The 22863-nt window shown below is 45.8% G+C and overlaps 1 protein-coding gene across 2 annotated transcripts; it reads left to right on the forward strand.

Moving 5' to 3' along the window:
- The first annotated feature begins 12285 nt into the window (after positions 1-12285).
- On the forward strand, positions 12286-19628 carry LOC136527742 (protein SEEDLING PLASTID DEVELOPMENT 1-like). 2 transcript variants are annotated; one of them, XM_066520559.1, is made up of 9 exons: positions 12286-12775; positions 12861-13075; positions 13224-13374; positions 13772-13963; positions 17370-17532; positions 17663-17895; positions 18577-18753; positions 18845-18976; positions 19098-19628. In XM_066520559.1, the coding sequence occupies exons 1-9, from the start codon at positions 12371-12373 to the stop codon at positions 19395-19397; spliced, it is 1968 nt and encodes a 655-aa protein (XP_066376656.1). In that variant the 5' UTR covers positions 12286-12370; the 3' UTR covers positions 19398-19628. The 2 variants fall into 2 exon arrangements, with proteins under 2 accessions (XP_066376656.1, XP_066376657.1); XM_066520560.1 differs by lacking the exon at positions 13772-13963 and having other exon boundaries at positions 19098-19627.
- The last annotated feature ends 3235 nt before the right edge of the window (positions 19629-22863 follow it).

Genomic DNA, 22863 nt, shown 5'->3' on the forward strand with positions numbered 1-22863 from the left:
TGCTTCCAATCTAGCAACCGGGGTATATGTTTCTCCAAAGTCAAGATCTTCAACTTGAGTATAGCCTTGTGCTACCAATCTTGCTTTGTTCCTTACTACTATCCCATCTTGATCTTGCTTGTTTCTAAAGACCCATTTGGTTCCAATCACATTGTGTCCCTTTGGTCTTTCTACTAATTCCCATACTTAATTTTTTGTGAAGTTATTCAATTCTTCATGCATAGCATTCACCCAATCAACATCCTTCAATGCTTCATCTATCTTCTTTGGTTCAATGGATGACACAAATGAGAAGTGTTCACAAAATAATACCAATCTTGATCTTATTTGTACACCTCTAGAAATATCACCTATGATAGTGTCCAATGGGTGATCTCTTGCAATATTGGTTGGTTAGAGTATTGGAACTTGATTGCTTGCACTTGCTTGATCATTAGGTTGAGATGATGTACTAGCCACTTGATCTTGTTCATTGTCATGAGATCCACTTGCACTAACTTGATTTGTATCATCTTGCACATTTGAATTAGAGAGCACTTGCACTTGATCATCTTTATCATCATTCACTTGCCTAGGCCTCAATTCATCAACATCCATGTTCTTTATGGCATTTGAAAGTTGAATGCCTCTAACATCTTTTAAGTTCTCATTCTCTATTTGTGAACCCTTGGTTTTATCAAATTCAACATCATGAACTTCCTCAAGAGTACCATTATTTAAATTCCAAACTCAATATGCTTTGCTTGTGGTGGAATAGCCAAGTAGGAATCATTCATCACATTTCTTGTCAAACTTGCCCAATCTTGTGCCTTTCTTCAAGATATAGCATTTATAACCAAATACCCGAAAATATGCAATGTTGGGCTTTCTACCATTCAAGAGCTCATATGGTGTCTTCTCTTTCAATGGGTGACAATAGAGGCGGTTGCTACAATAGCAAGCCGTGTTGATAGCTTCGGCCCAAAAGGATTGACTCATATTGTACTCACTAAGCATAGACCTTGCCATATCAATGAGTGTTCTATTCTTCCTCTCAACAAGGCCATTTGATTGTGGAGTGTACTTGGCTGAGAATTGATGTCTGATTCCAAATTCATCACATAACTCATCAATTCTAGTGTTCTTGAACTCACTACCATTGTCACATCTAACTCTCTTGATGGTTGTTTCAAACTCATTGTGAATGCCCTTGACAAATGATTTGAATATTGCAAATACATCACTTTTGTCCACTAGAAAGAATGCCCATGTGTATCTAGTGTAATCATCCACTATCACAAAGCCATATTTATTTCCACCAATGCTAGTGTATTATGTTGGCCTAAACAAGTCCATGTGCAATAACTCAAATGCTTTACTAGTGCTCATCATGCTTTTCTTAGGATGGGTGTTTTCAACTTGTTTGCCGGCTTGACAAGAGCTATAAAGTTTATCCTTCTCAAACACATCTTTCAAGCCTTTAACTAAGTCATGCTTAACCAATCTATTCAATTGTTTTATTCCAACATAACCAAGCCTTCTATGCCATAACCAACCTATGCTAGACTTAGTGAATAAGCATGTGGACAATCTAGCTTCACTAGCATTGAAATCAACCAAGTATAGATTCTCATATCTAAAGCCTTTGAAGATCAAATTAGAGCCATCTACACTTATGATTTCTACATCATCTACCCCAAATATATATTTGAATCCAAGATCACATAATTGAGCCACGGATAGCAAGCAAATTGAAATTCAAGCTCTCTACTAGCAACACATTAGATATGCTCATGTCATTAGATATTGCAATCTTACCAAGCCCCTTAACCTTGCCTTTGTCATTGTCACCAAATGTGATACTATCATAACCATCATTGCCATTGGTGTTGATTGAGTTGAACATTCTTCCATCACTGGTCATGTGTTGAGTGCACCCACTATCAAGAACCCAATGTCTTCCTCTAGCTTTGTAATTGACCTACAAAAGAAGATTAATTCTTTTTAGGTACCCAAACTTGTTTGGGTCCTTAAAGGTTAGTCACTAAGCTCTTTGGTACCTAAATGGCTTTCTTCTTTGAGCCCATCTATGGTTTACCAATGAACTTAGCCTTCACACCATTTGTACTCTTAGTAAGCATATAGCATGAATCAAGCTTAAGGGAGGATACATTAGTATTTTTGCTCTTGTTTTTGCACTCTTGCTCTTTATGACCAACTTGCTTGCAACTAGTGCAAAACTGACCATTGTTCTTCACAAAACTAGTCTTGTGAGAAGTAAAGGCCGTCTTGTCTTTCTTGGGGTTATAGCCCAATTCCTCTTTATAGAGAGAAGCTCTTTGGCTATCCAAGCACATAAGCAAGCGGTCCTCACCACCATAGGCTTTAGCCAAAGTGTGAGTGGGCTTAGTGACCTCTTTCTTGAGGTTCTCATTCTCAACCATTAGTGAGGCATCACAAGTGAGACCATCACTACTAGATGAGGTGGAAGTAGATGTACTACAAGAAGGGTTAGTAGGAGCAACAATGATAGACATAGATAGTGATTCATCAATTATGTCATAAGTTAAACCTACATTGCAAGTTTTAACATGCTTCTTTTTATTTTGCTCATCAAGCAAAGATGAATAAGCCTTTTCAAGCTTTTTGTGAGCTTTTCCAAGCTTCTCATTGGCTTCCTCTAGCCTCTCATGAGATGCATTGAGCTCATCAAAGGCTTGCTTAAGGGCTATAAGTTCCTTACGCAAGCTTTTGTATTCCCTTTCTCTTGATGTCAAAGTGTTCTTTAGCATCTTCTAGCATGTCAATTAATTCATCCTTAGTAGATTCATCATCATCACTATCACTATCATTTTCATTTTCATTTTCATGTTCATTATCATCAACATGTTCTTCATCACTTTCATCACCACAAGATTGTACCTTAGTGGCCTTAGCCATGAAGCATGATGAAGATTTGAAGAGAGAAGGCTTCTCATTGATAGCAATGCTTGCAAGAACCTTCTTCTTGTTGGTCTTGTTATCATCACTATCATCATCATCATCACTTGAGGAAGCATCACTATCCCAAGTGACTACATATGAACCACCCTTCTTCTTGAATGCCATCTTGTCCTTCTTCTCTTTCTTTTCCTTCTTGTCCTTCTTTTTGTTCTTCTTGTTGTCATCATCATTGTCGCTATTGTATGGGCATTGAGCAACAAGATGATCTTTGCTTCCACACTTGAAGCACCTTCTTGACTCTTCTTTTTTCTTGGATGAAGACTTCTTCCTTCTATCATGGTAGCCCTTCTTCACCATGAACTTGCCAAATCTCTTGACAAAGAGAGCCATCTTCTCATCATCATCATCATCATCCCAAGATTCATCTTCTTCACTTGATGTCTCTAGCTTAGCTTTGCCCTTTGATGATGTGGCTTTGAATGCCATGCTCTTCTTCTTGTCATCCTTCTTGCCTTCTTTCTTCTCCTTCTTTTCTTCCTTCTCATCATCATCTCTATAAGTATCATCGGTCATTATATCTCTCAATACTTGGTTTGGTGCCATGGTGTCCAAATCGCTTCTTACTAGAATAGTGACCAATGTGCCAAATCTTAAAGGTAAGCACCTCAAGAACTTATGGGAGAAGTCCTTGTCCTTCACCTCTTCTCCAAGTGCTTTGAGATCATTGACAAGCACTTAAAGCCTATGGAACATCTATAGCACACTCTCATCCTCCTTCATCTTAAAGCTTGTAAACTTTTCTTTGAGGATGTATGCCTTAGCACCCTTTACGGCTTGAGTGCCCTCAAATGATTCTTCCAACTTCTTCCAAGCTTCATGTGCCATCTCAATATTCTTGATTTGCTCAAATGTTCTTTCATCAATTGCATCATGAATAACACTTAGAGCAATATCATTGTTTTAGAGAAGCACTTCTTCGGCCATGGTGGGATTCTCCAGATCTTCAATCTCAATTTTGGTTTCTACCACCTTCCACACTCTTCTATTATTTGACTTGATATGTATGGTCATCTTTGACTTCCAATATGGATAATTTATGCCATCAAATTGAGGTGGCTTCTTGGTGTTGTTGATTTAAGTCATTTTAACACCGAAGGTTGTTAAGCCTCAAATAACGATGACCTCGACTCTGATACCACTTGAAAGGTCCTAATGGCTAGAGGGGGGGGGGTAAATAGCCTAATAAAATTTCTACAACAACACTTAACAAATTAGTTAGATAATTATGAGGTGAAGCAAGTGTTGCGCTAGCCTACTCAAAATGCAAGCCACCTACCACAATTCTAGTTTAGATAGTGTTGAATCACACAAGAGCTATGACACTACCCTATGTTAGTGTGCTCTCAAACGCCAACTAAAGAGCCACACCAACCAAGCAAGGAAGCTCTCACAACTAGCTACACTAAAGAGCTTGTCAACTAGTTTGCGGTAAAGTAAAAAGAGTGATCAAGAGGGTTATACCGCCGTGTAGATGAAAGAACCAATCAATCATAAGGATGAATAATAATGAAGACCAATCACCTCGGAATCAATGATGAACACAATGATTTTTACCGAGGTTTACTTGCTTGCCGACAAGCTAGTCCTCGTTGTGGTGATTCACTCACTTGGAGGTTCACGCGCTAATTGGCTTCACACGCCAAACCCTCAATAGAGTGCCATACAACCAACACAAGATGAGGATCACACAAGCTACGAGCAATCCACTAGAGTACATTTTGGCTCTTCGCCGGGGAAAGGTCAAGAACCCCTCACAATCACCACGATTGGAGCCGAAGACAGTTACCACCCTCCGCTCAACGATTCTCGCTGCTCCAAGCCGTCTAGGTGGCGGCAACCACCAAGAATAACAAGCAAAATACACAGCGAAACACAAACACCAAGTGCCTCTAGATGCAAACACTCAAGTAATGCACTTGGATTCTCTCCCAATCTCACAAAGATGATGAATCAATGATGGAGATGAGTGGGAGGGCTTTGGCTAAGCTCACAAGGTTGCTATGTCAATGAAAATAGTCAAAGGTGTAAGCTTCAACTGGCCATGGGGCTTAAATAGTTGTCCCCACGAAATAGAGTCGTTGTACCCCTTCACTAGGCACAACGCGGGCTGATCGGACGCTCCGGTCAGTTGACCGGACGCTGAGCCCCCAATGTCTGGTCGCTCGCAGTCTGCCATGTGTCCTAACTTCAACGATCATCAGCCTTAACCGGACACAGCGCTTGAGTTGACCAGACGCTGAACACCAGCGTCCGGTCATTTACAGTAAGGTTCCAAAACCAACTTTTGCTGACCGGACATGTCCGGTCATGCTCAACCGGACCCTGCCAGCGTCCGGTCACACTGTGACTACTTACTGTGCTGACCAACAATACGACCGGACATAGCCCTTCAGCGTCCGGTCAGTTGATCGACGCCAGCATCTTTGCGACCAACTCCATTTCACCTCTAACTTCTTCACCCTTGCTCAAATGTGCCAACCACCAAGTGTATCACCTTATGCACATGTGTTAGCATATTTTCACAAACATTTTCAAGGGTGTTAGTTCTTCACTAGATCCTAAATGTATATTGCAATGAGTTAAAGCATCTAGTGGCACTTTGATAACCGTATTTCGACACGAGTTTCACTCCTCCTAATAGTATGGCTATCAAACCTAAATGTGATCACACTCTCTAAGTGTCTTGATCACTAAAACAAAATAGCTCCTATGGTTTATACCTTTGCCTTGAGCTTTTTGTTTTTCTCTTTCTTCTATCCAAGTCCAAGCACTTGATCATCATCATGGCATCATCTTCATCATGCTATGATCTTTGTTTGCTTCGCAACTTGGAGTGTGCTACCTATCTCATGATCACTTGATAAACTAGGTTAGCACTTAGGGTTTCATCAATTCACCAAAACCAAACTAGAGCTTTCAACTTCCTCGCCATTGCATGCTTCACGGTGTCGCGCGCCTGTCCCTCTGCTCCACTCCACATTTGCCACCGGAGCCATCTCGTTGCACACGGGCCACCCCGTGTTGTTCGTTTCTCGCTCTTGCTTATCGCACGCACCCACCCGCACCTCTCGCTCCTTGCTCTCGCAGTCCCACCCGTGCTACTCACTCCTGCACCATCGGGTGCACCACCTGTCTGTTGGTGCTCATGGTACCGTCACGCGCCTCAGGTCGATCCTAGGCTGAGCCAAGGGCACCCATGAGCGTGACTCGTACTGGTGGTGCTCATACCCCAATGCCAGAATCAACCAGCCCCAATCTCCCCTCTTATATGTTGCAAATATATGTTTCAAGTGTTTCACATGTTTCAGAGGTATGTTGTAGGTGTTTCGTATGGATGTTGTAAAAGTAGATCGTTGCAAATGTTTCAAGTGTTTTAGAGACATGTTGCAAGTGTTTTATAGACATGTTGCAAGCGTTTGTTCGAAATGTTTTATTTGTTTCAGACTTATGTTGCAAGCATTTTTTTATCTGGATGTTATACATGTTTCACACCTACGTTGTAAGAGTATGTTCAAAATGTTGCAGTTGTTTTAGTCTTATGTTGGAATAAGTGTTTTCATGTTGCAATTTGCAAGTGTTTTATCTGGATGTTATATATGTTTTACACACATATTGCAATTTTATGTTCCAAATGTTTCATGTTTCAGAGGTGGAGAGTCCTTGGCACCGGGGGATGGGGCGAGGCGAGCCGTGGGCCGCTGGTCGGGGTGCACAGCGCATCTAAGATCCTATGAACGGGGTGTGCCTGTCCTCATGCCGTCTCTCGGGTCCCGCCCGCCCAGAGATAGAGGAGAGGATCAGGGGCAAGGAACGATGAGCGTGATGTTTCCCGCAAGTGCGTAGGCGTCTAGACTCATGGTCGCGAAGAGAGGGGAAAGGGGGCCAGACGAAGGAGCAACAGGCGCGGCCTTTTTGCGGACGCGCATGATAAAGGTGGCGTGGGCATCCGGACACGCGCTTTGGTCTGGACGTCCGGGCGCTAGTTGTAACACCCTGGTGTTACATTGTAATGTTTTGCTGAAACATTTCGTAAGCATCTGAATTATGTGCATTTGTGTATGATAGGCTTTATAAGCAATGTTTGGCATTGAAACATTTTTACGAAATGGGAAAGCAAATGTTATGTTTCGTGTCACATAACATGTTTATTATCTTAATCGAATTCTTGTTAAAACAAAATGTTATTAAACGTTTTGTGAACGGCGATAAGAATGTGCGGTCGAGGATAGGGATGGCTAGCGAGTACGTCCCGGAGGTCGGGTTTGGGATTCAACGCGAAACCATTCAAATCGACGTCTTTCGCGTAATGTTTTAGAAGAGGTCGACGGAGCCACCTTTGGCAATATTTGTAGAACGATTGGCTTAAGGAGTAGAACAATGTCGCGACTGTGGGTGATGGCTCGGTGTACCCCTTTTCGCATCGAGCAATTAGCTTAGCGTTTGGAGCATGGCGTACACGTTTTCTAGCTGCTTTAAATATCATGCATGCCACCTGGCTGAGCACTGGGCGCGGTCACCACCCCCCTGGTTGGCTTGCCAACGCGCTCTGCCGCGCGGGCCAGAGCCCACTGCCGCGCCGTGCACGCGCATGACCTGCGTGTCTTGGCCGCCTGCCCCGCTGTTGCCCGCTTGCGACCTCTGCCCCGCTGCTGCTCGCCTCGCCAGCTGACGCGTGCGCCCTGGCCGCCAGCCATGCTCTGCCAGCGCCTTGCCCTACCCCACTGTGGCCATTGTCGCCACCAGGTCCCGCGTTCGCATCGCCAACGGCTACACCGATACCGTGCCTTTGACTTCCTTGGCCGCTTGCGCGCTGGACAACTGCCTGCTTCGCCGTCACCTCGTCATCATGTCGCGGTGCCCGTTGGCTAGCACTACCCGCTGCGGCGCCATGACGCGTCTCGTTGTTTGCTGCAGCGGCCGTGCGGACGGCTGTCTGGAGCACGTCCTGATGCTCCCCATGGCCAAGCATGTCGGTACCTTGCGTTGACATCCGCAGACGAGCCATGCCACGCCGTGAGTTCCCCTGTCTCTGCTGTCACCGTGACTGGCGGGGCTAGTTCTCTAATTCGCCGTGGTAAATGAACCGTGCCTCAATTGGCCATGCCCACAGCTCCATTGGGTAGCCGGTCACCCATCCCGCCCCACATAGCCGCTGGTAGCTCAGTCCTGTGCGCCAATTTTGAAGGGCCAAGCTTTCGGGTCCTTAAGACCAGGAGTGCCTGCGCCGTCGGCTATCCTCGCCACGAAAGCAGCTCGGTCAAATTCCTCGCGCCACTAGCCTCCCCTTCAGTCGGTTGTCACCATGCTCGCCACATCCTAGACCCTACCGCCGTAGAGCAGTCCCTGACACAGCCGTGCCTTTGTCGTGCTCCGCCGCACCGCATCGCGCGCTCGTGGCCGGCTCGGTCTAAGCCATCTCCGGTCGATTCATCGCGCCTCTCGGTTACGTGGTGAGTCGCTAGTGCTCGTATGATACTTGATTTACCCCGACCATGCTGACGTTCACCGGAACGACGTCGCCGTACTTGCAGGGTGTCCACCGTCGTGGTCCAAAACCGCTGCGATGTCCCGGTGCGTGTGTCTCCGCTCTGCACTTCGCGTTCGCGCATAGGTGAGTGTCGGCTCGTTGTTTTGGGATAGGGAGGCCTGGGATGGCCGGCGTGGGTCGCCGGTGCCACACCATCGCGTCTGTGTGCGCACGAGTGATGGGAGGGACTTCGCCATGGTGAAGGAGGAGAAAGGGGGGGGTGCTTCTGTAAAAGAGTAGACTGACGAAATAGTGACCTTGAGCTTGATGCGAATTCATTATAGAACGGGGGTGTCTGTGCATAACTACCATCACGCGCGGGCCTCTCCCGTCGTGGGCTATGGTCGGCTGGGCCGCGCGTGCGCGCATGGGCCACGCTGCTCGGGTGTGTGTGCCGCATAGTCGTGGGCCGAGGCCGCGCGTTTTGGGCCGCGAAGCCAAGTTTCGGTTTCCTCTATTTTAGTGTATTGGAATTTGTTTATTTATTTAGGTTGTGAACTGAACTTCAATAATTAGTAGTAAATTGCATGGTTGTCCAAATATAGCGAAACTAAGTTTGTTAGGTTCACAAAAATGTCATCTACCTGTTAGTACAGTTAGTTCACCATTAACTGTTAGGATGGTAGGCTCATAAGATTGAAGTAGAGAGCTTAGCGGTATATCGATCTTTAATTGCAGGATTTGTTGTGGTAAACCGACAATAGTTTTAGCTTCGAAATTGTTATGGTAGGGTCCTTAGACCTTTACATACTTGCTGTAAAATGGGTATCCGTAGAGTGAGTCGCTTAATGGCGTAGTTATTATCCTTACTTTAGGGTATGTATCGTAAACTGGCATTAGGAGTAGGAATATCCGTAGTCACCGCAAGAATATATGACACGTTCATACTTGTTAGTAGTGCTGGTACGTAGCTTAGACTTTAGTGGGTAAATCTCACTTAGTAATTTAATAGGGGTACTTTTGCATTGAGAATTGCTGTTGCTATAGTGTTAATCATTGCATCGTCATTTCATGTAGATCACGAATAGGTAGACTTCGTACCCGTCGGTGATCCGGAGTACGATGAGGTGATTGAGTACGAGGAGGAGCTCTTTGCATAGGAGGGAGCCCAGGAGCCTGTTGGTACTGACCTTGCTGACCCGGCATCTGCCTAAGGCAAGCCCCGGTGCATAACCCCTATTTTTAAATGATCACTGAATATATTTATATGATATACATTTACGTTACAGGCATTTTATGGAAACTACATGCATAAATATATCCACAATGAGTCCTACTAGTACAGGTCGAGTAGCTGCTATGCTCAGGATGTCGGTAGCGTGAGTAACCTATCGTTACTCGCAAATAGGTGATTAAACTATGATATCATGATGAAATAATGGAAAGGAAAATGGTGACCGGATAGGGATATGGATTTGGTACTGGTGGGTGTGAGGGGTTGTGTCCTGCGGCCAACAGGGCATAGCCCGGTTACACTTTTTTCCCTGTCTGTGTCGATTAAGGACCGGTCGTTGCATATGACTCTAGGCAAGTCACAGATTATTGTCCCGAGCACATACTTGGATATGGACACAGGGAAGACTTGCTGCTCTCTTGTCGTGGATCTGGCTCTTTTCGGACCGACTGATGGGAAGAGGAGGTGGTGGAGGTCCTTGCACCGCACTGAGTCCGGAACTCAGAGGCGGGGGCTTAGAGTCCAAGTTTGGACGGGGACCTGGACACCCGGGACAGGAGAGTGGTGGGTTAGTCCTACTTGTGCCTGGGGTACAAGCGGGGCGTGTGTCTTCGGGGCACCCAGCTAGGCACATTGATTCACGAATCGCCAGGTTATCCGGTACGGCTTGTCTGCGGTTTAGCACCGTAGTAAGAACTGGAAGTGGAAAAGGAGAAGGAACAGTATCGATTGCTCAACCCTTGCTTGAAAGTAGAACAGGTGCTTATATAGATTGACTAGATGAAAACTTAATACAGCTGATGATAATAATGTATCAATAAGGACTCACTTTTAGTATTGCTTTTTGCTAAAAAGAGAACCAGCAAACCATAAAGCCTAGCATATTCCTTGGAGTCGGGAAAGTATTCCCACTGGTCGGATAAGTCTTGCGAGTACATTGTGTACTCAGGGTTTATTTACCCCTGTTGCAGGTGATACTTGAGGAGTATCTTGTGTGGAGGATTCTTCTAGTGGGCTCAGACGAAATCCTCGTTATCTTATCGCTAGATGTTATCTTTTAATATTCCGCCGTTTATCATTCCGCACTCTGTATTTGGTATTGTAATAATGTACTTTTTAAGAAACTCTAATGTATGAGATGGACTTGTGTTGTAACTCGTTTTCATTATTGGATCCTTGAGAAAAATGTGGATCTTTTGGGTTCTCCCTCGGGGTGTGTCCGACGGACATTGCTCGTTGTAGTTGCTTTCGGGGTGCTCAGTGTTTGGTGGAAGACGAGCGCCTCCGTAAGTACGCTATTTCGGGTGGTTCTGCCACACTAGTATCTCTCGAGCAACTAAGTAAGGCTCCAACTAAGGAGGGAAATGACTTGGAGCACCGAGCACCGCCACCCTTGGAGAAGCGCCATGGTAGACGACAAAAGATCAACAATGGAAACTGGATAGCCTAGTAGAGCCTTTAATAAGGAAACAACCCCAAGAGCGTCGACAAGCTAGCCCGACGAGGGAATGTTTTCACCTGCAAAATCGGTAGGAGGAGAGGTACAAAAGGACACCTCCAAGAAGGGAACATCGTTCGCAGACGTCCTCATCGAAGATTTTGTCCCCACCACATGCAACCTCCACACTACCGCCATCGGAGACCAACCCTACCAGGGAGGTAGGATGCGGCGAGGGGTCAGCAGTAGCCCCACCCCGCCGCCGCGCCTAGGAACACCGTCCGGGAGAAGTCTGGCGGAGAGTGCGCCCCTCTGCCGGAACCGGTAAATTTTGTCATGTTCTAATTTCCGTCGGCATTTTGACCTTCATTTACTTCAATCTTGTGCAGAGTCGCTTGCACAGAGTCAACTCTCGACGGATCACGAGTCACGACTATTAGCAAATCAAAGCATAGTCGTAGTTCAGAAAATGCCAGAAGTCACGACTTGGTTCACACAATATGGTTCACGAGACATCAATTGGCGGTGGGGTTGCTTCCTTCGATAGTTCTTAAGCTTTTAGGCACAGTTTCTTGTGACTCTAGTTCCTCTTGCAACAACAATTGTAACAACACTAATAACTGTTTTTCTCTTTTTTCACCAAATGAATTTATAAGTTAGAAGAAGCCATGTTTTGTAGCTCTTTCGTCTCCAACTCTGGCTACTAATGTAGGATGAAACCTGAGAGGAAGTCCTACCTAAAAGTACCGCAAATAACTTATACAAAATGGTATAATTTCGGTATGATTGTACGCGATTCCCACAGGCCACACACGTGATGACTCCAATCAAGAAGACGCCTGGCGACGTAGGCCTTCTTTGGATGCATGTGTATTCAACTTAATTCACATGTACTGGGGTGGAATGGAATGAAATTTAGTCCAATTCCACTCCAATCCACTTCAACATATATGAATTGAGACGAATACGTGCGCATCCAAACAAGGGAAAATTAGCATTCAACTGTTTTGCCGTGGCGTGATCTAACCCGTCCAGTCACGCAATCGAACGGTGGCGATCGAGGAGCGAGGTGTAGCTGCGGCTCTGATAACGGTATTTTTCTCGCACAACCAGTCAGCATCATCATTACTCATTAGCATTTTTCAGCCATCCGAACATGCCGCAAACTGAAACCGAAACAACGGCTCCCCATCGCAAACGCTCTCCCTCCACTCCGTCCCGTCGTCCGCTCCGGCCGCGCCCCACGCCGATGCCGCCCCCGCCGCCGCTCCACCTCCGCCTCCGTCTCTCCCTTGTTCCGCCCCACCCTATCTCTCCTTCTCGCCGCTATGCCTCCCGCTCACCCTCGGTCGCGTCCTGCCCTCTTGCGGTGCGCCCCCTAGCCCAACGCCGCGGTGGGCGCCCACGCCCCCTCTGCGCCGCGCGGGGCGAGGCCGAGGCGTGGCCGGATGGGTCCGAGGAGGAGCTGCGGCGGCTCCTGGAGCTGCTCCCTGGGGAGCTGAGGCGGCGGGTGGAGACCCACCCGGAGCTCCCGGCGCTCGTGGAGGTGGTCATGGACCTTGGCCGGCCCCCGCTCGCGCGCTTCCCGTCCGGAGACTTCCTCCTCTCCCACCGCCCCATCTCCTTTGACGACCTCCGCCATGCCACCTCCCAGGTCCAGCCCAAACCACTGCGCTTATAATCTGTTAAGCGTGGCGAGTTAGCTTGCTTGATTAGAGTGATAATGTGCCTTGTGCTAGGTTGGGGACTTTGGAGCGGATAATCGTGCTGGAATCAGCCAGACGCTACACCGGATCAGCGCTATTCGGAACCGGAAGGGCGTCATTGTAGGCCTCACTTGCCGTGTTGGGCGTGCAGTGCCCGGGAGCGCCAATTTGCTTCAGGATTTGGTTAACGATGGTGGCTCATTGCTGCTCATTGGCCCACCTGGGGTGGGGAAGACTACTGTCATAAGGTAGGATCGGGCCGGCAAACTGGATTTCGATGTTGATTGAGTAGTTGTGATTGAGAAATACTATACGATCACAGAGGTTTTATGTGACAGAGTACCAGACTACCAGTATCTACCCATTTTAGCATCATGTTGTTGTCTTGTCATGCAGAGAAATTGCCCGAATGTTAGCTGATGACTATAAGAAGCGGGTTATGATTGTCGACACATCTAATGAGATTGGTGGGGATGGTGATATTCCTCACCCTGGAATAGGCAATGCACGCAGGTTGCAAGTGCCTAACCAAGACATGCAGCATAAGGTCTGTTACCTGTACCTGAAATAAGCTGTTTGGTCCTATATATACAGGATGAATAAAACTGTAGGCCTATAAATTAGTATTCTTCTTAACTGTGCTTCCAGTCAAGTAAGTTATATATTCTGTATTGTATATGCCATAGTGTAACTCAAAAGTCTGTCTCTGTCACCCACCCCAGATGCAAAAGGGGTTTTACAGTGCCTGGCAATATTTGAAAATCTATCCATACTCCTATAAGGATTAGGGAATACCCCCTCCCGGCGGCTTTTGCTTGTATAATCAGAACTCGTCTATGGTTTAAGAGGGTCACTGGACCAATTTATTTGTGCATTAGACACTGGCGTGCTTTTTAGTTCAACACTTACCGTGTGTGCTGATTCGTTTATTCAATATCAATCAGGTACTGATAGAAGCTGTGGAAAACCATATGCCTCAGGCAATTGTTATTGATGAAATTGGAACTAAACTAGAGGCCATGGCTGCAAGCACCATTGCACAGAGGGGCATACAGCTTGTTGCAACTGCCCATGGGGTAACAATAGAGAATCTGATCATGAACCCATCACTAGAGATGCTTGTGGGAGGAATACAGGTAAGGATGTTCTGCATCATCCTATTTCCTGTTCCCAAAATATTGTCTTTGCATGCCACAGTAAAAATTAACAGTTCTACTAGGTGAGAAGACAAGAGGATAGGATCATCTTAGTTAAACTTGTCATTAGTGATATGGTCTTAAATGTAATTAGTGCGTATGCCCCCAAAGTAGGCCATGATGAGAGTGCTAAGCGGCTTTTCTGGGAAGACTTAGATCGCTTGGTTAGAGCTGTCCCTAGTAGCGAGAAGCTCTTTACAGGAGGTGATCTTAATGGCCATGTAGGTACATCAAGTGCAAGTTTCGAGGCGGTTCATGGGGGTTTCGGATATGGTAGTAGGAACCAAGAGGGAGAGGAAGTCTTAGACTTCGCCATAGCTTTTGATCTGATGATAGCTAACACTTTCTTTCGTAAGAGACAGTCTCATTTAGTGACCTTTAGTAGCGGCCAGTACTCTAGTCAAATCGACTTTGTCCTTACAAAGAGGGATAGACGAACATGCGAGGACTGTAAGGTAATACCTAGAGAATGTGTGGTCGCTCAACACAAGCTAGTGGTAGCTGACTTCCGCTTTCTGGTGCAAGCTCGTGGGAACAAACAAGCTAGGGTTGTTAGAACAAAGTGGTGGAAATTAGAAGGGGAGGCATTAAAGGTCTTTAAGGAAAAGGTCATTGAAGAGGGCCCTTGGAAGGATGAAGACGATGCAAACAGCATGTGGGAGAAGATGGCAACATGCGTTCGGAAGGTTGCTTCAGAGGTGCTTGGAGTGACCAAAGAGAGCGGATGCGACTCGAAAGACACTTGGTGGTGGAATGAAGATGTGCAAAAGGCTATTAAGGAAAAGAAGGAGTGCTATAAACGCTTGTATTATGACAGGTGTGCAGACAACATAGAGAAGAACAAGGTGGCAAAGAAGACTGCAAAACGAGCGGTGAGTGAGGCAAAGGGGCGGGCCTATGAGGACCTTTACCGACGTTTGAGTATGAAGGAAGGAGAGAAGGACATTTATAGGATGGCTAGGGCTCGCGATAGGAAGACAAGGGACTTCAACCAAGTCAAGTGCATAAAGGATGAGAGGGAGCAGCTCTTGGTGAAGGAGGATGAGATCAGACATAGATGGCAAGAGTATTTTGATAAATTGTTCAATGGTGAGAACGAGAACACCACCGTTCATCTGGACGACTCGTTCGATGACACGAACAGGCGCTTTATGCAGAGGATTCAAGAATCGAAGGTCAGAGAAGCCTTGAAAAGGATGAAAGGGGCAAAGCGATGGACCCTGATGGTATCCCAATCAAGGTGTGGAGATTTCTCGGGGATATAGCTATAGTATGGCTAACCAAGATATTCAACAATATCTTCCGATCGAACAAGATGCCTGAGCAGTGGATAAGAAGCATATTGGTACCAATCTACAAGAACAAGAGAGATATCCAAAATTGTACTAATTATCGGGGAATTAAGTTGATGAGCCACACTATATAGTTATGGGAGAGAGTCATCGAGCAGCGCCTGCGAGGAACGACGCAGATATTAACAAACCAATTTGGTTTCATGCCCGAAAGGTCAACCATAGAAGCAATCTTCTTAATAAGACAAGTTATGGAGCGGTTTAGAGAGCGGAGGAATGACCTCCACATGGTTTTCATTGACATGGAGAAGGCTTATGACAAGATACCAAAAAATGTTATGTGGTGGGCTTTAGACAAACATAAAGTTCCATCAAAGTACGTGATCCTCATCAAGGACATGTACAACAATATTGTGACTAGTGTTCGAACAAACGATGGTAGCATAGATTACTTCCCGATTAAAATTGGACTTCATCAAGGGCTAGCCTTAAGCCCGCATCTCTTTGCCCTGGTAATGGATGAGGTTACCAGGAACATTCAAGGGGATATCTCTTGGTGTATATTGTTCGCTGATGATGTAGTGTTAGTGGAAGAAAGCCAGACGGTAGTAAATAGGAAACTAGAGTTATGGCGGCAGACCCTGTCTAAAGGTTTTAAATTGAGCAGAACTAAAACCGAATACATGAGATGCGACTTTGGTGAAGCTGCACAAGAGGAAGGAGATGTGAGTTTGGAAGGTCAAGTAGTGCCTAAGAATGATACATTTCGGTATCTGGGATCGATGCTTCAGAGGGATGGAGATATTGATGTGGACGTTAGCCATAGAATCAAAGTAGGGTGGATCAAGTGGCGACAAGCTTTTGGCACTCTCTGTGACAAGAGGGTACCATAAAAGTTAAAAAACAAGTTTTATAGACCGGCTATGTTGTATGGAGCAGAATGTTGGCCTACAAAGATTCGACATGTTCAACAATTGAGTGTTGCAAAAATGCGTATGTTGCGATGGATTTGTGGTCACACAAGAATGGACCGAGTTCAGAACGATGATATACGTGATCGCCTAGGAGTAGCACCAATTGAAGAAAAGCTTGTACAACATCGGTTGAGGTGGTTTGGCCATGTCCAAAGGAGACCTCCAAAGACACCTATGCATTGTGGAGTCCTAAGCCAAGCTAATAATATGAGGAGAGATAGAGGAAGACCGAAATTGACATGGGGGAGGCAATAAAAAGAGATTTGAAAGCTTGGGATATACCTAGAGATCTATGTTTGAATAGGAGTGCTTGGAAATCAGCTATTGAAGTGCCTGAACCGTGACTTGGGGCTCTTGGTGGGTTTAACTCTAGCCTACCTCAACTTGTTTGGGACTGAAAGGCTATGTTGTTGTTGTATTAGGTAAAAACAATGAAAAATAACAGTGTACCTCTATAACTGCATTACCTGACTCGATTATTGACTTGGAAATCTTTCAGAAATCCATTCAAAGATGTAGTTCTGCTGTTTCCTGGCTCTTGCTGCTTGAAATGGCACATCGAATTATTCAATCAAACATTGCTTGTAACAATTCCATGATCCAATATAAGAGATGAACACATGGCAAGATTGTTATTAATCGGCATATCACTGCTTTCTTGATGACAAGAAAGTTTTCAGAAATAGTTGCTGAGTACTAGAAATGGAATAGGTAAAAAATATTGAGAGAAACTTGACTTTATTCGTAAATTAAGTTGTGTGCCTTGTGTACTCATTATTGATCATGACATAGGCCATGTACTGATTTATCTGTACCGTGTCTGAGTACGTGTGACTTTTCAGTTCTTAAAGTTTGCTTTGCTGAAGGTTTTTTCTATGCTTCCCAAAGGAAGATTTCATATAGAGAGAAAAAAAATTGTCAAATGGTTGAGTGCAACCTAGCAACTAATTGTTATAGCAGAAGCCTAGCTTTCTTCTCGGAAAGCACAGAAGCACCTTATGTGCAGTTTTTGTGTGTCTCTTTACTTTTTGGTCAAAAGAAAAAAGAAGATTTCTAATCATTCCCTTTCTTATCTAAAAGAGTGTCACACTTGGTGATGAAGAAGCTAACCGGAGAGGAGTTCAAAAAACTGTCCTAGAGCGCAAGGGCCCATCAACATTTACATGTGCTGCAGAGATCGTCTCGAAAAAAGAATTACGTGTCCATCGTAGTCTGGAAGCCACAGTAGATGCTCTACTCGCAGGTTCTCACCGATTTCTCTATTACATAGCTGCATTATCATGTTAAATTTGATGATGTTATTTATGATATTGAACATGGAAATGTGTAGATCTGATGTCACAATGATTCATCTTGCACTTTTGTTGGTGCAGGCAAGCTGCCTAATGTTGAAATTCGGAAGTTGGGTTCAAAGGGATTGATGCAGGAAGTTTCTGTGCAAAAGGAACAATCACATCTTGGTATCTATGATGCAACTGAATTTGACGGTGACTCTCTAAGGAATGCCAGAAGAAGCTTGGACACTGCATTTAATCTTGACTCTGCTGAAGGGCATATAGAGAGGACAGATGGAGCTGATTCAAGCTTGAATCTATATGCATATGGGGTACGGATGTCTTCAATAGCTCATTCTTTTGATGTCCTAGTTTTCTGAGCAGTGCGCCCCTTTACATCATGTAGTTTCTCTGCATTATGATTTTGTATACAAAGTGCTGAGTGCGGCAAAGTGCTACCCCCTCCCCCCTTACTATAGTTGCATCATTTGATATGAACCATTAGGGTATGGTAGGTATGTTGGTTATATAAAACAGAACTATTAAGGTACGGTAAGTATCTACCACTCAAAAGTATGATTATCTGGTCAGTTACTTCAAGGCCTGTATGATATGGATCTTTGCTGTTTTGTTATGTGTAGTAGCACTATTAGGGTAAGGTAGGTATGTTCCATTGAAAAGGATTCTGAACTGGTGAGTTGCCCATAAGCCTCTATGATATTTAATCATCCCTGAACCCTGATGATCTTTTTTCTGGAATGGTGTGGGAAGCCAAGTTGTCTTGTTACTTACTATAATCTGCATGCCTACATTTTAAAATTTGTGATTCCTTTTATTTGGGTACACAGAATTGCAAATACCTAATTCAGTAACTTACTATAATCTGTTTGCATACCCGCTCCTGTCACTGCAACAATAGTGGTTATAGCATTTGGCCACAGAGTTTTGTTCCAAAGCTTTTTTTGTTAAGTTTTCCGAACTTAGTCTGTAACTTATTGGATAGGCTGTTCTAGATCTCCGAGTCGACTGCCTTGCAAGCCATTCAACAGCTGGAGTTGGAGGACATTGTTACCTTAACTTATAATATCAGTGAAGCTGATGCAGTGATCGCGTTACATTCAAAGCTCAAGAAGAATTCTCAGATTCAGGCTGTGGTGAAATCTCAAGATATACCGGTTTTCTTCGTGAAGGTTTGCCTCCACACTTGCCATTTACAGGACACTGTTAATATTCAAGTTCCAGGAATTCTTATTCATTGTATTGGCTCTCTGTTCTTCGCAGACAAACTCCCTGTCTCAAATCACCCGGGCACTTCGTGCTCTTGTTGACGATCACATGGACGAAGTGATAGACTACGATGGACACGATGGTAAGGAAGAAGCAAGATCATCAGAGGAAACTGATGCTCTGGAGGTACGCTATCATCCCTGCGCATCTACACTCCTTTTCTTTTCGGCATATTCCTGACCGCCTTCACCGTAACATCGTTACTCGTCCTGAACGAGGCATCCAATGGTTGTTTCCCGATGTTCAGGAGGCAAGGCTGGCAATCGAGCAAGTAGTGATCCCGAAAGGCGAGAGCGTGCAGCTACTGCCGAGGCCATCAAGCATCATCTCATCCCAAGTGGATCTCGTCGAAAGCTTCAGCCTCCAGTGGGAGGTCATCGGCCAGGAGCCTAACGCGTACGTGAGGATCCTTCCGCACTTCGCGCCAAAAGAAGCTGAAGCTACTATCCAGAAAGAAACCCCAGCGGGGCTCGCCGATTCAGAGAGCTCCGATGACTTGGATCATACCCAGAATGGCATCACGAGGCTACCTTTCCTACCCGATTAGCGCCTGGCCTATCATTTCGGTTCTTCGTGCCCCTGCCGTTGTACCTGCCTGTGTATATATATTTCATTTATTTATCTGGGTAACTTTCACCAGAAAGCACTTGCGAGGTTGCGTCTACAAAAGTGGCTAGTGCTCTTCTTCGCGTACAGTGGTCTGTTGTGGACGGTACAGTCATATTCATGGATGTCTGTTCCACCTTTTTACATGCTCTGCCAATTCACAAAGTACATGTCCGTTCTAATCTACTGAACAAGATAAGCATGCGTAATCCGATCGTTGCATTTCTGCCGTTAACTAGTGTGTACCAGGTCACTGGTCGTGCATGCCTTTTCATTTCCTCCTCGTTCCATAAAACATAGTACTCCGTACGTGCAGCATTTTGTGGGTACGAGCCATGACGGCAGAAACAAAAGCTGCCAATGGCCGGCGACGTTGGTGGCCGCCTGGCCGGCCGGATGTGACGCATTGGGGGTCCACATGATGGTAGTTGAGCATAGACGACGATCGAGTCGAGGAGCCACGCATGCGTAGGGACCATGGCGCGGTCACGCACCAAGAGTCGAGGCGCCATTGCTCCGTCCGTCCGGCGAATAGGATGTGATGCAGAAGGCAGTGGAAACTGACACGGATCGCGGCCTAATGAAGCCATCGTGCGTGCATGAACGAATATACAATAATAACCATTAGGGCTGGATATCGAGGGAACTCGGTTCGGCTCGATCCAACTCGAGCTGGCTCGTTAGGCTAACAAGCCAGCTCAGCTCAGCTCGTTATATTATGAGCTAGAGGGACAGCTTAGCTCGGCTCGTTAGCGAGCTCGAGCTGGCTCGTTTAGCTCGTGAGCTACTACAAAAAAAAAATAGGACACACATATTTATAATGTTTATGCTACATTAATTCTAGAAGGTCACGTCCACTATTATGCAACATAGTTAGTCCATCCATGATCCATGTAGTTTCAACATACTTACTAGTTGCTTGCCACCACAGACTTAGAAAAGTCCATAAATTCAATATCAGCATCATCATCTTCTCCCTGAAAAATAATCCATAAATCAACATTTAAGTACGACGACAATTATAAAATCACAATCCATATGAAACAGCTGAAAATATGGATTACATACTAATAAAATCGGTTGACATTTTTAGGTCAGCATCATTATATTTTGGATTCATGGTCATGGACTGATAGGCCTCAGCTCGTGAGTTCATGAGCTGACTCGTTAAAACAGCGAGCTAGACTTCTAGCTCAGCTCGTGAAAAAATTAAAACGAACCGAGTCGAACCGAGCCCGCCTCAAGTCGAGCAAGTTGGCAAACCGAGTATTTTGTCCAGCACTAATAACAATGGCGCAGGAGAAGGTAGAAAGGCATGGAATCTTCAAAGAGGTAGAAAGGCATGCAGAGCGGAGGAGGAGAGGAGCTAGCCCAACGGTATGTGCGTAGGTACCACTACTGTACTCGATCGCCTACAAGGCTGTCACTGTAGCTAGCTATAGGTTGCTTACTTTTTGTTGCATCGCCACCTTTGCCGTACGCCAGAGGGAGTAGAAACGAAACGAACGAACTAGCATTACTAGAAAGTGCCTCTTTTCCAAAGGGAGTTCGTTCGACACTTCGACATGAGATCTCCTTCGACAACGAAAAGGCAATGCCGAATTGGTCACGTCCTTGTTAAGAAGTTAGCCAGTTAATGGTGCATCGGAATACGTGGAGGGCTCTTGTGTTACTCGTTAGCAAATGATCGTAGAGCAGGACCACACATAAAGTTCATATATGTCCAGATTACGGTGCCTGTTAATTCGTCCGAGGTGATCTCCGATCTGGCTACCAGTTAGCTCCATAACTGTCTCCAACAGGAGGATCCAAACCCAAAATACGTCCCTTATAGTGCTTTGTCTACCTCAAAACACCCTCTAACGGGTGACCCAAACACAAGACTCATTTTGCGTACCAGCCCAAACAATACGCAAAAAAGTATCGCCTCTCTCCTCGCCACGCAAATCTCCGATGGGGGTGCGCATGCCTCCGCCTCTCACCCGCGCACGCCTCTTGTCGGTTCAGAAAGTGACCAACTAGTAAATATTTATAGTTTTGTTGTACATTGTGATCGGATGTGACCTAGCACTCAATGACACAGGATTTATACTGGTTCGGGCAACGTGCCCTACGTCAAGTCAGGGTCGGTTGGTGACTTTATTCCTGAGTCTAGGTGCTCGAAGTCTATAGTGGGGTTACAAACGAGAAGGAGAAAGGTGAGGGTATACAAGAAGTTCGGTTGGCTCCGACCGAAAGGGTTGGAGTTGGAACTTGGTGGTCCTACGGTTGTAAGGTGTTGATGTCGATCTAGTAAGTCTGAGCTTCGTGAAGTTGATCCCCCTCTCGTTGGAGGGAGCGCATCCCCTTTTATAGATGAAGGGGATGACTTTACAGGTGAGAGAGGGAGAGTACAGATATTTCTAAGCCTCGCTGCCTACGGTGATGAAAACTAGATAATGGTTGACGTCCCCCAATACTGTCGATGTCGCTGTAGGATGTCAGATGTGCACGGGGGGTCGAGCTATCTTCTTCAGAAAGGATGGACGCTGGTACCTGCAAATACTTCTTGATGCCTAGTGGTATGTGAGGAGCCATGCTATGTTCATCCGGTATGGCAAATCATGAAGCCCATACTGCGATCGATGTCCAGAGACACGCGGGGGCTTACCATATGGGAGTTTCTAGCGACCCCTAAAATACTTTGTGTCAGGGTGGCTGCAGAGCACTGTTTCGCGTAGGGTATGGTACCTGGTACAGTGGTTTTGACTTATGAGCCATGCCTTGCCTTTCTCCGCACGTCTTCTGGTTTCTTCTGAACGGAGAGCCCCCGGTTGGATGGCTCTAGTCGGCTCTTAGTGCGCCGGTTGGAGAAGAGCGGTGAGCAGGCTTCCTACGAGCCCCGGTCGCGGGGTCAGAGTAAGAAGCAGCGTTTTTGGTCAAGCCTTCCGATTGGAGAGACTGCTTGGAGACGGCTCATGCTGAAGCGAGTGCTCCGGTCGGTGAGGTGGCCTGAAGAAGTTGAAGAGCGGGTGCCTGCTTTTAAGGGTAGACCTTTCGGTCAACGACCGGACACCCTACCGGCCCGCTGCGTTTTTAGTTTTTTTGGGACGGCCCATGAAATATATGTTGTTTTCCTGGGTCAAGCCCGGTCGTGGAAGCCAATCCTCAAGGGACCCTAGGTTTATGAACCCGACAGGAGCCCCCGAGCCCCCGGACGATTCGAGCCGAATTGTTTGGGGGATTTTTTGTCTCGCTGGCGGGTGCGCGCGAGCGCATCCGCGGGTGTAGCCCCTGAGCCCCCGGGTGGTTTGGGTGGAACTGGCTAGGGGGTTCTTTGTGTTGTGTCTATGGGTGCGCGTGCTTCGAGTTTTAAGACATAATTTTATTTAACCATGGCGTCGTTGTGCAGTCGAGGTGTTTTTTGA

This window comes from Miscanthus floridulus, chromosome 19 (genome assembly GCF_019320115.1).
Source record: "Miscanthus floridulus cultivar M001 chromosome 19, ASM1932011v1, whole genome shotgun sequence".
NCBI lineage: Eukaryota > Viridiplantae > Streptophyta > Magnoliopsida > Poales > Poaceae > Miscanthus > Miscanthus floridulus.